Source organism: Anomaloglossus baeobatrachus, chromosome 2 (assembly GCF_048569485.1).
Source record: "Anomaloglossus baeobatrachus isolate aAnoBae1 chromosome 2, aAnoBae1.hap1, whole genome shotgun sequence".
In the NCBI taxonomy this organism is placed as follows: Eukaryota; Metazoa; Chordata; class Amphibia; order Anura; family Aromobatidae; genus Anomaloglossus; species Anomaloglossus baeobatrachus.
This window is the reverse complement of record NC_134354.1, coordinates 88,574,237-88,593,286: the sequence shown is the minus strand read 5'-3', so window position 1 is coordinate 88,593,286 and position 19,050 is coordinate 88,574,237. Positions and strand designations below refer to the sequence as shown.

Genomic DNA, 19,050 nt, shown 5'->3' with positions numbered 1-19,050 from the left:
ATGTATTCACAGTTTGGAGTTACCCAAAACTGATGTGACTTTTGGCAGTTTTATGCCACTCCATGCCAGGCCAGTTCTACAACTTCATAAAAGAAGGCGGGACTGGATGTGACCAAGCACACCCGACTAATTCATGACCATGTACACCACCAGATGGTGTAAATTCTGCTAAAAATGTACTCTGGTCCACAACTAGGGTACATTTCTGTTGGTGGTAGTTGGAGGATGTGGCAAACTCATTAACAGGTGCTCGCTTCGTAATGAATTTGGCCTATTTTACTGCATCGCACAGTTCATGAAGACTGGAGTAAAAAACGCCATTCTTGATACATTGGACCCAAAGTTTTGTGTAACCCTACACATATTTTTTGGATATATGTGCACAGATGCACATTCACGGAGGATTCTGATTTAGAAAATAATGTTTAAATACCTTATTAGGGTTTGTGAATTATTAGAGGAGAATCGTTTAGGCCTGTTCTTCATCAGTTACCACTCTGAAGACCTTCTACAAAGAACAGTCCAAGGGAATGACGAGGTTTGTTAATACATGGAAAACCCATTGATTACAGAGGACACTATGTAATACCTCATATTACCTGTAGAGGCACTGCAGAGAAATTGGACACTTACTGCCAGGTTCACCTAAAAATCACAGTTGACCACTGGAGCTTACGTCAAAGATCTTCTTAGCCCTTAAAGTAGCCAGTTTCCCTACAAATCCTGGAATATTGGCTGTATAAGAAATTACTAATAGTAGTATAGTCTAGCGCTATGTGATCCTGAAATAATTTCACAATGCGATGCTAAGTGGAGACATCCGTGTGACCCATTGGGGGTTAATTTGTGGCTTTAGCTCGTAGCACTTTGGTTGTGTAGTTTGTAACTTGAGCCACTTCTGAACATTGCATAATTGCGGTATAGGATTACACAAAAATTACTCTACCGCTAAGTATTGAAGAAATCGCGTCTTAACAGACGTAAAAGAAATTATCTGGCGGATCATTGATAGTCATTTGGCCATATGTGTATAAAATACAATTAATATCTGAATTATAAGTATCTGTTGTATGTTCAGATGTGATTTTTTTATATAATAGTAATAGAATTTTTTTATGTTTTGTTTTTTTTTTAAGCCCTAATTTTCCTGAAGGTTTTGTTTAAAGAGAACGATTTCCACAGAAGCAATTTAGGGAATTCTCATTTTTTTTAAGTCTTGCAAATTAAAACACTATGTGACACATGGTTTTGTCACAGCTGAACATACCGTAGGGAATATGAAACATAAAACATAATTAAAAATAAATTAAAAAAAAACATAACTTTTTTTTTTTCTTTCAATTTTCAACTTCAAGATTTTACTTGCACAATTTGTGGGAAAATATGACATGAAATGCATTCAATACAAGTGCACACTTTTAATACGTACTCCATACAGATACGGTAAATGTAGAAATCAAATAACAGTGTACGCACACCATGTAAACTAAAAGGTATATAAAAACGATTGTTAACGTGTAAACAGCTCTCCAGAAATCAAAAGTTTTTTTTGAAAATCTGTGTGATTCGTGCAAAAAAATAAAATAAAAATGGTGAGTTTTTGTAGGAAATGGGATTTGGGTGGGAGTGGGATCAATTATTCATATTACTTACTGTAATTTGTGATTGCCGTGATAGTGGAGTGGCTGTTGGTGTGATAGTGATACTGCTGGTGATTTTATTTGTGGGCTTATTTGGAATTCCATTAGTCAGTGAATGTCTTTTCTCTTGCACTGGTATGATGGGACTGGTGGGCGTTCCTAAGTGGATGTGTATTTTATTGTCCTCAGTAGTTATTACACTTGAAGTTGAGCTAGAACTGTTTGATCTCTGAAACTGCCAACCAGTCTGTTTGTCGGGGGAAACTCGAAAAACTGCATGCGTTCCACCAATTTCCATAGGTTCTGGGGAAAGTACCCGGTCTGGGGAACTAGATGAACTTGTTAAAGCCAATACCTGGATGGGGGACATTGTTCTCTCTGGAGTTATGGATCCACATGAGTCTGGAGTCCGAGGCCGTACAAAAGAAGCCATTGTAAGCGGTGGCACCACTTGCTCTGGTGTTACATATCCATCCATTACTCTCGATTTCACAGGTGTCAACGAACCATTCTGAATAATTGTTATTCTCTGTTTCGGAGTCCCAGAACTTGGTATCACTGCCGTACTCGTAAAGGAGTGTGCGTTTTCTGTAGTAGGGCTTGTGATTTCAAGTGTGGCTGTGTTTTGTCCGTGATCTGGTGTGACTTTAATGTGTAAAGGTTGTCCAGGCGTATGTGTAAGGACCATATCTCCTGGATGGATGTAATTTCCATTTTGTTTCAAGTGGACTTTCCCGTTTTGGGACTGTTGTTGACTTGATGGCTTTGTCCATGGAGATATTTGTTTCCTGTTGTTGTTTATAGAATTTCTATTTGTGGAGTTACACTTGTACGCTGTAGTGGAGTCCTCATCGTTTGTCTCATCATCTTCGTTGTCACTCTCTTGGTATAATTGCCCATTTATAACTGCTCTCTCTAAAGGAACAAGACTTTTGTAGTCAGGTGGCTCATTGTACGTTGAATCTGTCTGCACCTCCTTCGAAAACACTTGAAAGTCTGATATTCTCCGTCCATTGAGGCTAGGTCTAAGGCTCTTGCTAAACCGTCGATACCTTTCAAGTTCTTTCGAGAGATTCTCCATTTCCTTTGACATCTCTTTGTTTCTGTTTTCTTGCTGATTGAGCTTCCTCTGAAGAACAGAATGATCTCCTTTCAAGCGACAAATATTATCTTCAGTTTTCATGTAGTCGTGGATCTTCTCTTTCAAGGCTGTCACTTCTCTAGAAAGGTGACCCGACTTTGCTTCTTCATCCTTCAGCTTTGCAATTAACACTTTTTCTTGGTATGATCCTGACTTCTCAGCCAGTTTATAGTTAGTTAATTCCATTTTTACGACTTCAAGTTCTTCAGAAAACATTTTGGCTTTCTGCTGCTCATTGTAATACCTTTTCTCCAGAGATTCAAACTCATCCTCTGTTTTCATGAGGTCATCTTCCATTGCCTTCATTTGCTTTAGGGTGTTTTTTAGCCTTTCAACCTCTTGCGTGAGCTCTCTAATTTTGTTGTTTTCTTGGTAAAATGCTTCTGATTGTTTACTTTCTGGTTTCATTTTGTTCTTTAGAAATTCTTTTTCAATAGATTCAAGTGACTGGAGCTTCTTTTTGAGAACAGTGACTTTGGACATTAGGTCATTTCCCTTTTCCTCCTCTGCTCTTAGTTTGCTCTTAAGATCTTCATTGTCTTTTGTGATTGTATGCATCTTCTCTTGTAACTCTGCCTTAGACTTAAGAGACTTTTTACTTTCTTCTATGAGTTTCTCTGTGATAGTGGTCACTTTGTTTTGCTCCTGCTGTAGTTGAGTAGTGGTGGACTTAAGTTTCTCCTCAGTTTGCCTGATTTTTTCTGTTAGCGATTTCCTTTCCTCCACAAGCATCACCGTCAAGGTTTTTAGTTTGGTTAGATCTTCTTTTAGTATATTTTCCGTCTTTTCAAGCTTCACTTCAATCACTTCGAGCTCTCGTATACGAACTTTTAAACTTTCTAGTTCATTACACAGTTGTTTGGTGGCAGCTCGCTCTTTTTCCATGGTGCATTTAATAGATTGGCATTCTTGTTTACTTTTGTTAAACGCATCTTCGAGTTTTTCTAACTCATTAATTCTTTTACTCAACTTGTCAACCTCGACTTTAAGGGTTTTACTTTGTGATGCTTCTTTCTCTAATTTTTTATTTAGGTCTTTGCATTGTTCTTCCATTTTTATAAGTTCTTCATCTTTACCTTCCATCTCCAACAGACGTTTTCTCAGCTCCTCCACTTCCGCCATGAGGCTGGAGTTTCCACATTCTCCTTTATTCATCTTCTCCCTTAGGTCATGAAGTTCATCCTCAGCTTTGCGGAGTGTCTTGTTTGTTTCCTCAAGCTCATCGATTTGTCTGCTGAGAGCTGCCAGCTTCAATCTCAGTTGGCGGTTCTGAGTTTCCTCACTGGTTAGTTTGGCCATCATGGATTCGTGCTCTTGAAAGAACCTACTTTCCTGAGTTTGAAGTTCTGTTTCAAGTCTGTTTGCTTTTTGCTCTTCTTCTTCTGCTTTTATTTCTACAATGTTAAGTTTATCCTGTGTTTTTTGGGCAGTTAATGTCAGCTCTTGGATCTTGGCACTTTGCTCATTCAAGAGTTCAGTCAACCTCTGTTGCTCATCGACCACAATTAACGCAAATGACTTCAGCTTCGTGAGCTCATCACGGAGTTTGGTTATTTTTTTGTGGTTCTCTTTCTCCTTTTTAGCTTGGTAGGTTGTTTCTTGTTCAATCAGTGTTTTTAGCCTAGAAAATAAGAGAAAATCCACAATGAATACCAAATTTAACAATATTAAAGACATAAAAGTTTTATAATGAATGAAAATAATACAAACTGTAAATGTGGATATATTGTAAACTTATTTTGAGAAGACAACTCTAAAAATAATTTCAGGTTGCTTAAAGAAGTTTTCTACCAGTATAAATTTTTGCCCAAAGGCTATATTTGAAATTTCTTTAAAAGGATGGTCCACTACAAAGCATAGTGGCCACATCGATTTAATGCAGGGAAAGAAGGCTTTTTCTAAATACTTATTTTTTTCCAATTAAGTCTGTGAGCGGTGCTATCGCTGTCCGCTCATCACCATCACATTACCCGGGCTGCTGTGACCTCTGATGTCCGGTGATATCACGTCAACTTCTGAAACTGGAAGTTGACGAGGTATCACCAAGGCGAGACAAAAGACTGCTTTACAAGTGTCGCTATCTCGTTCGATCGCATTTGCGATTGCACCCGCCCCTATTGTTTGTGCGGCATGGGCAATTTGTTGCCCGTGTCGCACAAAGTCAGTAACCCCCGTCACACGTACTTACCTCCTGAACGACCTCGCTGTGGGCGGCGAACATCCACTTCCTGAAGGGGGAGGGATGTTCGGCGTCACAGCGACGTCACACAACTGCCGGCCAATAGAAGCGGAGGGGCGGAAATGAGCGGGACGTAAATATCCCGCCCACCTCCTTCCTTCTACATTACCGGCGGCCGCAGGTAAGCTGCAGTTCATCGTTCCCGGGGTGTCACACGGAGCGACGTGTGCTGCCTCGGGAACGATGAACAACCGGAGCACAGAAGGACGTTCGATTTTTTGAAAATGAGCGACATGTCAACGAGCAACGATAAAGTGAGTATTTTTGCACATTCACAGTCGCTCATTTGTGTTACACGCTACGATATGTCAAACGAGGCCGGATGTGCGTCACTAACGACGTGACCCCGACGACATATCGTTTGATATATCGTAGTGCGTAAAGCCCGTTAAAGTCTCTCTGAGTGACTAGGCTGTGTGCGGAGTTTCATCACATATCACAGACCATCATCTCGCGCTCTGTCACCTTCACCGCTTAACAGAGCACCGCAAACACGCGAGATGCTGTGACGAGCGATGAAATTTCGCCCACAGGCCAGTCACTCAGGGAGGCTGGGTCAACTTCCAATTCCAGAAGTTGACGTGACATCACCGGACATCAGAGGTCACTGCAGCCCTGGTCACGTAATGGGGGTGAGTGGACAGCTATAATGCCACTTAATTGGAAAAAGAAGGTATTTAGAAAAAGCCTTCTTTCCCTGCTTTAAATCGATGTGGTCTCTATGCTTTCTATGTAGTGGATCACCTCTTATATATATATATACTGCGTGTATGGAGTTGGCTGGGGCTAATCCTGCTTTAGACCTCTCAGGTACCAGCTGTATTTTGCAGTAGTATCTTTATTGCTGTAAATCAGAGGCAGCTCCTATTGCACTAGTTGAACCCTCTAGATACCATAGTGTATCATGGCATTGGCATCTAAGATGTTGAAAATGTAGAAAGGTGTCCCTTCCAACGCCTATTGGCCCTCAAGCAGCATGATTGTAGGGTGCGGAGTGTATTGTTATGGCATGACGGCACAACTTTGAAGATCAGACTGTGGCTATGGGGTATTGTCAAGAGGAAGATGAGAGACACCAGACCCAACAATGCAGACGAACTGAAGGCTGCTATCAAAGCAACCTGGGCTTCCATAACACCTCATCACTACCACAGGCTGATCACCTCCATGCCACGCCGCATTGAATGCAGTAATTCATGCAAAAGGAGCCCTGACCAAATATTGAGGCATTTACTGTACAGACTTTACAGACTTTTCAGTAGGCGCCAACATTTCTGAGTTTAAAATAATTTTTTCAGTTGGTCGTATATAATATTCTAATTTTCTGAGATAATGACTTTTGGGTTTTCATTGGCTGTAAGCCATAATCATCAACATTAACAGAAGTACACACATGAAATAGATCACTCTGTGTGTAATGACTCTATATAATATATAGGAATAGATCCCTCTGTGTGTAATGACTCTATATAATATATAGAAATAGATCCCTCTGTGTGTAATGACTCTATAATATATAGAAATAGATCCCTCTGTGTGTAATGACTCTATAATATATAGGAAGAGATTCCTCTGTGTGTAATGACTCTATATAATATAGATCCCTCTGTGTGTAATGACTCTATAATATACAGAAATAGATCCCTCTGTGTGTAATGACTCTATAATATATAGGAATAGATCCCTCTGTGTGTAATGACTCTATATAATATATAGGAATAGATCCCTCTGTGTGTAATGACTCTATAATATATAGGAATAGATCCCTCTGTGTGTAATGACTCTATATAATATATAGAAATAGATCCCTCTGTGTGTAATGACTCTATAATATATAGAAATAGATCCCTCTGTGTGTAATGACTATATAATATATAGGAATAGATCACTCTGTGTGTAATGACTATATATAATATATAGAAATAGATCACTCTGTGTGTAATGACTATATAATATATAGGAATAGATCACTCTGTGTGTAATGACTCTATAATAATATATGTGTGTCCCTTTTTGTATTGAATTACTGAAATAAATTATCTTTTTGATGATATTCTAATTTATTGAGATGCACCTGTATATAATAAACTGTGTGCTACATTGGCAGTATAGGAAAAGGGGGTGGCTAATTAAAGACAGCTGTCGTTCCAAAAGAGGATCATGGAGTAACAAGGCATCACTAATAGCTATTGTATCCTGATAGTTCTGTGCTGAAAGGACTGGAGAGGGGAGCGCTCTCGTGGCTAACACTCTGTATGGAGGCGCTGATGGATTCCTGCACGGTATGATCTCATACACAATATATCTTTCCTATATCCTGACATTCTGGATTTACAGGAATTATGCTCATGGCTGGCACAAGCACACACCTGGACCAGAGCCAGAGGTTTCGCCAAATTGGTTGCTCTCACACGTGTTTAGTTAGAATAATCATGTGTTTTATTAGGTCAGATTATAATAAGACGTTTACTTCAGAGTATAGGGTAATGTATGTAATGTCGATTAACATGAGTCTCCACACTTGAAGATCCTGTCAGTAGGCATCCAAATATGTCTTATACAATACTGCACTCCACTAGGGACACAGACAGAAAAGGGCCCCTGTACAAGAACAGTATATAGACCTATCAAAATGCCCAATTCCACTTGCTTTGGAAATAGAAATGGGCTCCCTAACCTCTTGGGCACAGGTTGCACCAATGATGTGTCCTCCCCTACCCCCACTCCCAATATTCGCAAACTACATATACCCCTCTATTGTCAGGGTAAAAATTACAGTGTTCACCTAAACACCATATTTCTGATTCCCCTTGACACTTGTTTTCTTAACTCAACACTTGGAACAATTTTTATGCCATATGAAACCTTGCGTTATTTAGAATGCTATGATGTGACACCCGTTTTACTACATCCACTGATTGATACTTACTGGCACCCCACTTGCACATTAAATGACTAATAATAAACCGAATATAAATTTCCCAACTGCTCGAAATGTGCCCTTCACCAGGTTTTTGCCACGTAATCTCAGAGAAGCATAATGTAGGGGCAGAAATCCTGATGCCAGCGATGTGTCACTTACTGAGCAGCTTAGTGTAGTTTTGATAAAATCACTGTTTAATCAGCAGGAGATTATCATTAGAGGACCACTTAGCGTGCTGCAGGTAGTCCAGCATATTCATGAGCTCTGTATACCTGCTAGATCTGCAGCAGAGAAAAAATTGATTTTATCAGAATGACAGCAAACCGCTCAGTAAGTGACACATCGTCTCTGTCTCTATATTATGCTGCTCTCAGATGAGGGAGCAAAAACCTGGTGACCGATTCCCTTTAAAGGAACCTGTAAGCTGATTCATGCTGGCTATACCCCGTGCAGTGCCCAGGTATGTTTTTCTCTGAATTTGTCATGTGCTTTGGAGAAAATCTAGTTTGAGGACCTTAGGAATAGATGTGGCTAGTCTGGCGCCGCCTCTCCCTGCCACTCTCCAGTTGATTGGCGGGACTCACCCATGTGTGTACATAGGGAGCAATCTGTCAGCCAACTAAAGCGGTGCATGTAGAATCTGGGGGCGACGCTAGTCCTTGACTGGCTCTTAAAACTATATTCTTATATATATACATATATATGTGTGTGTGTGTGTGTGTGTGTGTGTGTGTATATATATATATATATATATATATATATATATATATATATATATATATATATATATGTATGCATATATAAATATGTATGCATGTGTATATAGAGGTTATATATAATATATATACATACACACAAAGTTTCTCCAACCCATTAAACAGTACAAGATGGACAGCACTAAGGCGGGCTTTGCACGTTGCGACATCGGTAACAATGTGTTACCGATGCTGCAGCGATAGTCCCGCCCCCGTCGCACGTGCGATATCTAGTAAAAGCTGCCTTAGCGATTATTATCCCTACGGCAGCTTCACATGCACATACCTGCCGTGCGACGTCCCTCTGGCCGGCGACCCGCCTCTTTCCTTAGGGGGGCGGGTCGTGCGGCGTCACAGCGACGTCACACGGCAGGCGGCCAATTGAAACGGAGGGGCGGAGATGAGCAGGATGTAAACATCCCGCCCACCTCCGTCCTTCTCATTGCAGCCGGGAGGCAGGTAAGGTGATGTTCCTCGCTCCTGCGGCTTCACACACAGCCATGTGTGCTGCCGCAGGAGCGAGGAACAACATCGTACCTGTCGCACCATCGGCATTATGGAAATGTCGGAGGCTGCAGCGATGATACGTTAACGCCGCTTTTGCACTCGTTCATCGTATCAAAAAGGTTTTACACGTTGCGATATCGACTGCGACGCCGGATGTGCGTTACTTTCGATTTTACCCCATCGACATCGCACGTGCAATGTCGCAACGTGCAAAGCCGCCCTAAGAGGATATCCATATGCTGGGGGTTTTTTTTGTTTTTTTTTCGGACCTATAAATACATGATTTGGATCACAAACAATTTCAGGAGAAGCCAGCAGCAATGTTCTGGACGATTTATTTTTGGGGAAAGGATCACGGCCCAAACATCTCTCCACCATGAAAGCCCATTATAGAGAGGAATGGAAACTGGCTCATTCAATCTGTTAACTTTTATTTGATCCAGTAGTGTAACAAGCAGATAAAATCCAGTGATTCACACTATGTAAATGTCTTTTTCAAGGACATCTGTTTGACAATCAATAATAGTGTAAGTGCAACAACAAAGTAAAAACTGGTAACGAGCAGAACGGAGATGAGGTTGAATGGGAGGATCATAACGCATGTAGACATCTGTAAATATATGCTGCTCTTGAATGCAGAATTCTCAATATCATCTGAAATGCACATTGATAACTAGAGATCCATGAAAAATATATACGAGAAACGAGATATATAACAACTATAGTCCCGACACTGGCGACCCGTACAAGAGTGTGAGGAACGATCGCAAGGTATCGACATATTGACAAAACGTGATTTTAGGTATTTGGACATTGGAAGTAAAAAATAAAATTGCTGCTGCCAGGTAGTCCAGCATATTCATGAGCTCTGTATAACACTGATTTTATCAAGATGACCGAAAACAGCTCAGTAAATGACACATCGCTGGAATCAGGGTCTCTGTCTCTACATTATGCTGCTCTCAGATATCAGAGGAAAAACCTAGTGACAGATTCCCTTTAAAATTGATGACCTAACCCTGGGATAGGTTATCACTGTCTGATCGGCCAGACCCCGCACCCCCACTAGCTGTTGTCAGTGCTGGCATCAGCCAGAAAAGCTCAGTTCCAGAGCTGCCCCATCTTCTGTTAGTGGCCGCAGCCGACTGCACATCCACCTCCCATTCAAACCAATAGGAGATGGATGTACAGTACCCGGCCACAGCCACTATCAGAAGACTGAGCAGTCCTGGAACCATATCTGGCCCTCTGCTGCCGGCATCGAGAATAGCTGATCGTTGGTGGTATCGGGTGTAGGCCTCCGGCCGATCAGACATTGATGACCTATCCTCAGGATAGGTCCTCTCTGTTTAGTGGACGATCTCTTTAATATATGTGCACATGCAGGCTTTTGAGAAGTCTTTTAGAGCAGGTCTGCATCAAAAGACGCCCAAAAAATGCTTGGAATATTATTTTTCCTGTTAAAACCACTTTGCTGGTCACATCTTTTGAGGGCTTTTTTCTGCTTCAGGTTTTGAAACACTCCTGGTGGCAGAAAATAAAATACATATCAGTTTAAGTGTCTCCTGATGAAATTGCTGTAAACTAGGTACCATCCAACCAAAATGCTGCAAAAAAAAGTTATAGAACAAAAAAAATCCAAAAATGCTTTAAAAACTCTTCAAAAACTCTCTAGGAAACCAAAAACTCCCCAAAGAAAGAACGCTTTGTACAGTGGTTTCCATTAGAAAACTGGTTGGATTTAGCCATAGGCCACATGCACATGTTGAATATTTGGTGAGTTTTTACCTCAGTGTTTGTAGCCAAAATCAGGAGTGGATCAATCAGAGGAAAAGTACAATAGAAACCCGTACACTACTTCTGTATTTATCACCCTCTTCTGGTTTTGGCTACAAATACTGAGGTAAAAAAATCTCACCAAATACTTAACGTGTGCACGAGGTCTTAAGGGGGCTTTACACGCTATGACATCGCTAATGCAGAGTCGTTGGGGTCACGGAATTTGTGACGCACATCCGGCCGCATTAGCGATGTTGCTGCGTGTGACACCGATGAGCGATTTTGCATCGTTGCAAAAACGTGCAAAATCACTCATCGGGGACATGGGGGTCCATTCTCGATTATCATTACTGCAGCAGTAACGATGTAGTTCGTCGCTCCTGCGGCAGCACACATCGCTCCGTGTGACGCCGCAGGAACGAGGAAGCTCTCCTTACCTGCCTCCCGGCCGCAATGCGGAAGGAAGGAGGTGGGCGGGATGTTACGTCCCGCTCAGCTCCGCCCCTCCGCTGCTATTGGGCGGCCGCTCAGTGACGTCGCTGTGACGCCGCATGGACCGCCCCCTTAGAAAGGAGGCGGTTCGCCGGTCACAGCGACGTCGCCGGGCAGGTAAGTATGTGACGGGTCTGCGCGATGTTGTGCGGCACGGGCAGCGATTTGCCCGTGTCGCGCAACAGATGGGGGCGGGTACCCACACTAGCGATATCGGTACCGATATCGCAGTGTGTAAAGTAGCCTTTAGATGGACGTCTACTCAGTCGTTAGCCATACTGGGCCACTCCAAGATGAATATACATGGTTGACTTGCCACGTGTCTGTTCCAGAAGAGGCAGCTGTCAGCGCCACTTATCTGTGAATGTGGTAACTTCTGACTCAAGATTCCCTATTGTTTTTCTACCCTCCGACTCCTTAATAAGCGTCTGCTGTATATTAATTAGCTTTTCATCAGTACATACGTAATACTAAATTGTAAAATGATGTCAATTCCACACATGCACCCTCGCTTATACGCATTCTCCATAAATGCTATTTGTGTCTCAGACGCTCTCTGGAGGTAGACGCGCGGACCAGATGATGCTTCCTAGTGAGCGGCGTTTTGCTCGCAGGCCAGATAATGTAATCCTACTTCTGATGGTGTCATGCAGATTCTGTTATGGTGATGTCATGTCTTTCTGATCCACATGTGGTATACAGCGATACATACGCCAGCGGACCACCTGCATTTCATCAGCAGTTCTCACATAGTGTGTGTCCTCATATTTATTTAATCTGGAAATACCCAGAGTTGTAACAGATAACCCTGCAGAGCTGGAAGCTTATTCCTTCAGCACGGAGTACTTAGCAGCACTGTCACTCATCAGATGGAAGCCGGCATGGCGCGCTCTCTTACTGGTTTCCACATACTGCACTTTATTTTATACACAATATATACTCCTAAGGCCTTGTTCAGAAAAATGTTTGGGTTTTTTTTTTTTGCATGCAGATTCATTTTTCCCTCAAACTCCTGGATCGGATTTTCATACATTTTTGGGCCATGTATCCATTTTTACTATTAGGGTTTGTGCATATGTGAAAGTGTAACCTTCATTTTATTTTATTTTTTATAAATAAATAGTGGTGTACTATTGATTTATGAAATAAAAATGAAAACGTCATCTACACTTTAAAGGGAATCTGTCACCAGGATTTTACAGTGTAAGCTGAGGACAGCATGCTGCGAGGGGTAAAAAAGTAAAGACATCTGCGTTTCTCTTACCTGCATTGTTTACCCATGCTAAAGGGTTTATTGCTCTGTGATTGACATTAGAGTGACTCAGTGCCTGGTGCAGAGAATTCTGCTATGCCCCCTGCTATGATTGACACCTCACAGTCCATGCACAATCTCTATTGAGATCATAGTGTGGGCGGGGACAGCTCCCAGCTCTACTACTCTCAATTCTGAGATAAAGTCAGAATGGCTGCACACAGTGATCTAAGATAAACATGGTTAGTTTCAGGATCTCTTTGCCTATAACATGCTACTGTCAGATGTATTTGTTACAGACCTTTCTGCTGTAAATACTGACGTTTTTAGCAGGAAAAAGTCTTCAAAAAGTGCATATTTTAAACTGTGTTTTCCCTGCTAACACTTCAGTCTTTGCAAAGAAATATTTGTAGCAAATGATATTGAACGAGTGCACATACTCTAATCGAAAAACTGGAATTAGAATAGGTAAAAAGTATGCAAAAAAGCTCAAAGAAGAATTGTCACGCTGCTCAAATCTTCAAGGAAAAATATAAGCAATGTGCGAATGAGACTTTAAATGGGATGTCCACTACTTGGACAACCCCTACTTTATTCCCCTTGTTCACCCCCATAAAAATAAATAAGCCTATACTCCCCTTCGTTGCGGCATTGGTCTCGGAGCTTGCGTGTGATAACAATCAGCGCCTGGCGTATGTTTCCCCACATTCGGATATTTTAGCAGAATGCGAGCGATGTGACTCCCTCCTGAAATATCCGACGGCGGGGTGAAGGAAGCCGGCACTGTTTGTTCGCGGGGTCCTGGAAACGCAGCTCTGTACATTGCTGGAACTGCGGCCGCACCAGAGGTGAGTATAGGCATATTTATTTTTCTGGGGTGAACAAGGGGAATGAGAAAGGATTCTCCAAGTAGTGGACTACCCCTTTAAGAATCTCATTCACTTTGCTGGCACTAGGAAATCCTTCTATTTTGTGATAAAACTGCGCTAAAAAAACAAAACAAAAAAAAAAAAAGCAACATGTACACATACCCTTAGTATTGTGTCCATTTTTCTCTTCTGCAAAAATAAAAAATTCCAAGTTTCTCCTACTGATTAAACAGTCAGAAAGGAACATGATGATTGACGCATGCACTTTTTAATGAATTACGTGCATCTTACTAATGCAAGCCCATCATTGAGACTGGCATGTACAACGCCAGTCTTAATGAATCCGGGCCATGTCACCCCTCAAAAAAAAAGTTCAGACGTGGACAGCACCATAGACTTTAATGGGTACGTTTTGTATCTGTGAAAATCCCGATTAGAACACATGTAACACACAGACATTTGAATGAGGCCTAAAGTAGTTGTCCGGTCACATGATGTTGATTATCTTTTAGATATGGGGGTGTTCGGCTGCTGGGACCCCAATGATCACGAGAGGAGGGATTCTAAAGTCCCTCGTGTAAATAGAGCTGTACTGAGCATGTGCGACCACTGATGAATCCGCTGTCTTTAGTGGTGGTCTGAGCTGTGGTTGCACATGCACATGAGCCTTTTGGTCCCCCTTTTCTCATTATTGGTTTGGGTCTCAGTAGCTGGACCCCCAGCAATATAATATTAATTCTGTATAAGATTGTCGTTTAAGGGACAGTCCATGTAAGATGTTTTGTTACAGATATACATTGATGGCCTATACTCGGGGTGAGGCTGCAAGTATGTTCTCAGTGCAGGCCTGGCAGCCAAAACCCTTCACAGGTCAGGAAAATAATGGGGCGCAACGGGGTGTTCCGAGCTTGTTTACCATTTATTCACACATAGCAGCTAGTCCCATGTACAGTTGTGCCCAGTACTACCGCTCATCCCCATTCACTGAAGGGCCGAGGCCGTGGTTTATCCTGGGGCCAATACATGCAGCTGAAAGAAGCTGAACTGCAGTACCACTAAATTTTAAACAATTCTCTTTAGGTGGATAAAGGGATATTCCCATCTTCATGAATGAGTATTGTCAGATAATGCTTGTAAATATAAGCAATTTATTATTACTTATTAAAGGGAATCTATTTTCAGTTTTTTTCTGCCTCATCTGAGAGCAGCATAATCTGGGGCAAGAGACCCTGATTCCAGCGATGTATTGCTTAGTTTACTGGGTGCAGCACTTGTGATACAATCAGAGTGTTTAGATGTAGCGATGTAGCAGAGCTCAAAAGGCTAACTCCACCTACACCCCTGAATAGCAGCTTTCTGTGTACATTGTATATTGACAGTAAGCTGCTAATCAGTTCTTGGCACATGGTTGAACCAGGATGCATGCGGGCATCTAGTCCGGCAGTGTTAATCACTTATTGATAAAACTTTTATTGTATCGAAACAGCACACAGTGTAATAATCGACACATCACTGAAATCTGTACCGCATGCTGTTCTCAGATTACATAGCAAAAACATGCTGACAGCAAGCCTTTAAAATTTTCTGCCTTTCTTGAAATATCAACACTTTTCTTTTGTTTACAGCTCGTTGCCTTGGAGACCGACTATCACTGCTAGACAGCAGAACAAGTTAGGCTGCTTTCACACATCAGTTTTTTGCCATTAGGCACGATCTGGCGAAAGAACTAATGTGACAGATCCGGCAGAAAAAATGATCAGTTGCATTAGTTTTTTCCATCAGTTCCTTCAGTTTTTTGACGGATCCGTTGTGATACTGAGCATGCTCAGTTCAAAGAAAACTGACCCGGCGGCTGTATTCGTTTTTTTTGCCACATAACGCCGAATCCGGCATTCATAGGCTTCCATTATAAAACATGCCATATGGTTTTTCGCCGGAGACAAAAAACGTTCCCCTCAACGCTCCATCCGGCTGCCGGACAAGCAAATTTTGCCGAATCTGGCGAAAGCCGGATGGAACGCAAGGCCATCCGGCACAATCCAGCGCTAATAGAAGTCTATGGGGGAAAAACCAGATCCGGCGGCAACAGACGCCGGATCCGTTTTTTTTCAGGTTTTTGCCGGATTGTGCCTGATGGCAAAAAACTGATGTGTGAAAGCAGCCTTAATTGCTTACAAGCTCTTTCCTATTGGGTTTGTAAAGCCTGTTCTAAAGCTTGCCATGATCACTGGGGAGGGCTGCTACCTCCTAATTCCAGCCAGTTTCAGCACAGTGCTAGCTAGCAAGACAGCAGTAGTGGTCGGTCTCCTAGTCAACAATCTGCAAATAAAAGAAAAATGTTAATATCTGCAATTTTTAACAAGTAGTAAACTGCAAAAGAAACCCTAGAGCGAATAATGTACGTAACAGGCTCATGAAGTTGCCTGCCCTCCTAAAGAATATATAAGGGAAGGTGCCTCAAAAGTGATGACAAAACCGCCGCTTCAAGGCTAAAAACGCCAGCTTTTTCCTGAAGCCGCTGAAGTCTGACAATTTATGCTTGCAGAGATGTGAGTGTACTCAGCGGGAGAACACAACTAAAGTCCACAGCGCCCAGAACCCTGACCGTGGGCACAGACGCTGCGTTCTCCCGCCCAGGACACCAGTGTCTCCGCAGGAGAAGACCCACCAAGTCCAGAACGCAGTGTTTCCGGATCGTGGGAACATAGCCCAAAATGCATTTTTGACCAAAGAAAATACTCAACATCGAAAACCCATCGTGGGAACGTAACCTTAAGACATTTCCTAATTCTTATGCTGGTGACACAAGGTTTCTTCTTATTGCTGTTCAGCGCTATTGATGAGGGCGGCTTCATGTTATCACTTGTACACGGTGAAGTAATTGGCATCGTTCTCAGACCTGGCACGGACAGTGGCTGTTTGTCGTGTCGAGAACTTGGTACATTATATGTCTGACATCTTGGCAGCACATTATGAACACTTAACAAATACTAAGAAGTCAGGGTAGAACACCTTTTACAGGCAGGTGTACAGACACGCATCCATTGAAGTCTCTTCCATACAAAATGTCATGTTTTTGTTTTTTCCTGCAGGTGAAAAGTGCAGATCCCTTTTGTAACTATTCTGCCTTCCATGATTATCAAACTATTCCATCACTGACACAGCGGGGTGAATGTATTTTGACTAGGGCTTAAAAGCAAAAGACGCGGGTGACACATTGTTAGGCCTTGTTCACACCATGATAGTGATGTCCGCTTAGGCTACTTTCACACATCCGGCTTGAGCTCTGCGGCTCAATCCGGCTGTGCAAGCTATGCAACGGATGCGGTGAAAACACCGCATCCTTTGCATAAGTTTTTCCTTTGCGGTCAGTCCGGTTTTTGCCGCTTGCGGCATGCTACTGAGCATGCGCAGTGGCAAAAACCGCATGCGGCGGCCGGATGCGGTTATTGCCGCATCCGGCCGACATAGGCATGCATTGAATGCGAATGCGGCGCGATGCGGGTTTTTTTGCCGCACGAAAAAACGTGCCAGGCAACGTTCCATCCGGCCGCCGCATCGGCTAAATCTGCCGCATGCGGCAAAAACCGGATGGAACGCAAGGCCATGCGGCACAATGCGGCACTAATTAAAGTCTATGCAGGAAAATCGAAACCGGCAGCAAAAAAAAACGGTTGCGATTTTCCTGCAAAGTGCCGGATTGTGCCGCATAGCAAAAAACGGAGGTGTGAAAGCCTGAGAGTGTATGATCCTCGTGTACACGCAAAGTAAATTTCCTCTTGGCTTTGCTTGTGTTGGGTTGGTATGTGCCGATATTCTTAAAGGAGTTATACACTACTTAGAGGGAACCTGTCACAAGGTTTTTCCCTTATAAGCTACGATCACCACCAGTAAGACCTTATATGCTGCATTCTAGAATACTGTATATACCGTAAGTGCACAAGCTGCTCTGTATAATATAAAAAACAATTTTATTATACTTCCCTATGGGGTGGTCCGATAGGCATTGCTGGTCTCGGTCCAGCGCCTCTTCCATCTTGTGCTTACTGCCCACCCCCGTGTGCATGACGCGTTTTGTGTCGTTCACATAAAGGCTTCCATTGCTCTCCTGCACAGGCGCACTTTGATCTGCCATGCTGAAGGCAGAGCAAAGTACTGTAATGTGCATGTGCGAGAAAAGGTCAGACTGCCTGCGCATGCACACTACAGTACTTTTCTCTGCTCTCAGCCGGGCAGATCAAAGTGTGTATGCGCAGGAGTGCAACGGTGGCCTCTGTGTGAATGACGTAGGACGTGTCATGCATATGGGGTTTGGCAGGAGGACGGCGAGTGCACAAAATAGAAGAGGCGTCGGACCGAGAGCAGCGACATCCATCAGACTGGACCGCCCCCGAGGTGAGTATTATAAAGGGTTTTTTTACATTCTACAGAGCGACCTGGGCTCTTATATACAGTATTCGCAGCTCATCAGGGAAAAAAGCTGGTGATAGGTTCTCTTGAAATAGTCCTTGATGGAGAAACCCATAAATACAACTCTTAGCCTAAAGGAGGCCAAAGAAGACCACACCGATCTGTATCAGCAGTCTGCTACTAGACCCATCCCAAGCTTATACCAATGGGAGACTGATGGCTCTAGTTCTCAGCGAAAGGTTGGAAAAAAGAGACTCGCATGACCCTTACCAATGCGTGATACCATGTATTCTTTGTAAGCACAAAGCCCTGTGTTCTAATGATTATACAGTATTTTTCGGATACAGTTGTGCTATTCTAAAAATTGTGGCCTTATGCGCCTCTGATCTGCAGTTCAAATTTTACTTATCATATTAATCTGCAGAAATTGTCGAGCTACTTTGCAAATACATGCCATTACTTATCTTGTAGAGTTCTTGAATTTACAGCCGCAGTCAACATTTTAGTAACCTTCAGAGCTGAAATCTCTGCATTCCTCACTGGCTCAATGATTGCGCAGTTTGCTTTAGAGATTAGCATTGATGTGTCATAATAACAGGCTCTGTAAGTGGGAAATCCCTACTCTTACGCTACATTATAGGAGCTTTACTAAGGTGTTAAAAATGTTTGCTCCTTGGTGGTTTCCAATGACGTGTAGCAGAACTGTGAATGCAGCTCTAGACCAAAATACAACAGAATTAAAGGTTTCACGTTTTTTATCCTCTGTCTCCCGGCTTCATGCTTGCCACGAGTAGTGGTCTTTCTATCATTATCATGCCACTGGCCCAAACTCCTTTTCGATTCTACAAGCAGAAGTAGCTTTGTCTCTGCAAAAAAAGGGGGAGTGTGGTCGGGCTGAGGCTGAATTCAGTGATCGGGCCTCAGAGCAGCACTTTCTAGCTCTATAGCAAAATTACTTAGAAAACTGGCCACTGCTGATAAACTGCAGAGGTGGCCGGTAACCTAGGCAATGAGCTGTAAACTATAGTTAAAAGTCCTGTCTG

General features: G+C 42.6%; 2 protein-coding genes across 5 annotated transcripts in view; one reads left to right on the top strand and one right to left on the bottom strand.

Moving 5' to 3' along the window:
• The window catches only part of CMSS1 (cms1 ribosomal small subunit homolog), a 410,349-nt gene that overhangs the window by 36,125 nt on the left and 355,174 nt on the right, over positions 1 to 19,050 (top strand). The window lies entirely within an intron of this gene.
• The window catches only part of FILIP1L (filamin A interacting protein 1 like), a 342,688-nt gene that overhangs the window by 23,948 nt on the left and 299,690 nt on the right, over positions 1 to 19,050 (bottom strand). For 2 of the 4 annotated variants that reach the window (XM_075335146.1, XM_075335147.1), the window contains one exon: positions 1,654 to 4,402. In XM_075335146.1, coding sequence (XP_075191261.1) covers positions 1,654 to 4,402 — 2,749 coding nt within the window. Of the gene's footprint in view, positions 1 to 1,398; positions 4,403 to 19,050 lie in introns of those variants that run through there. The other 2 variants (XM_075335144.1, XM_075335145.1) reach the window with 1 other exon arrangement.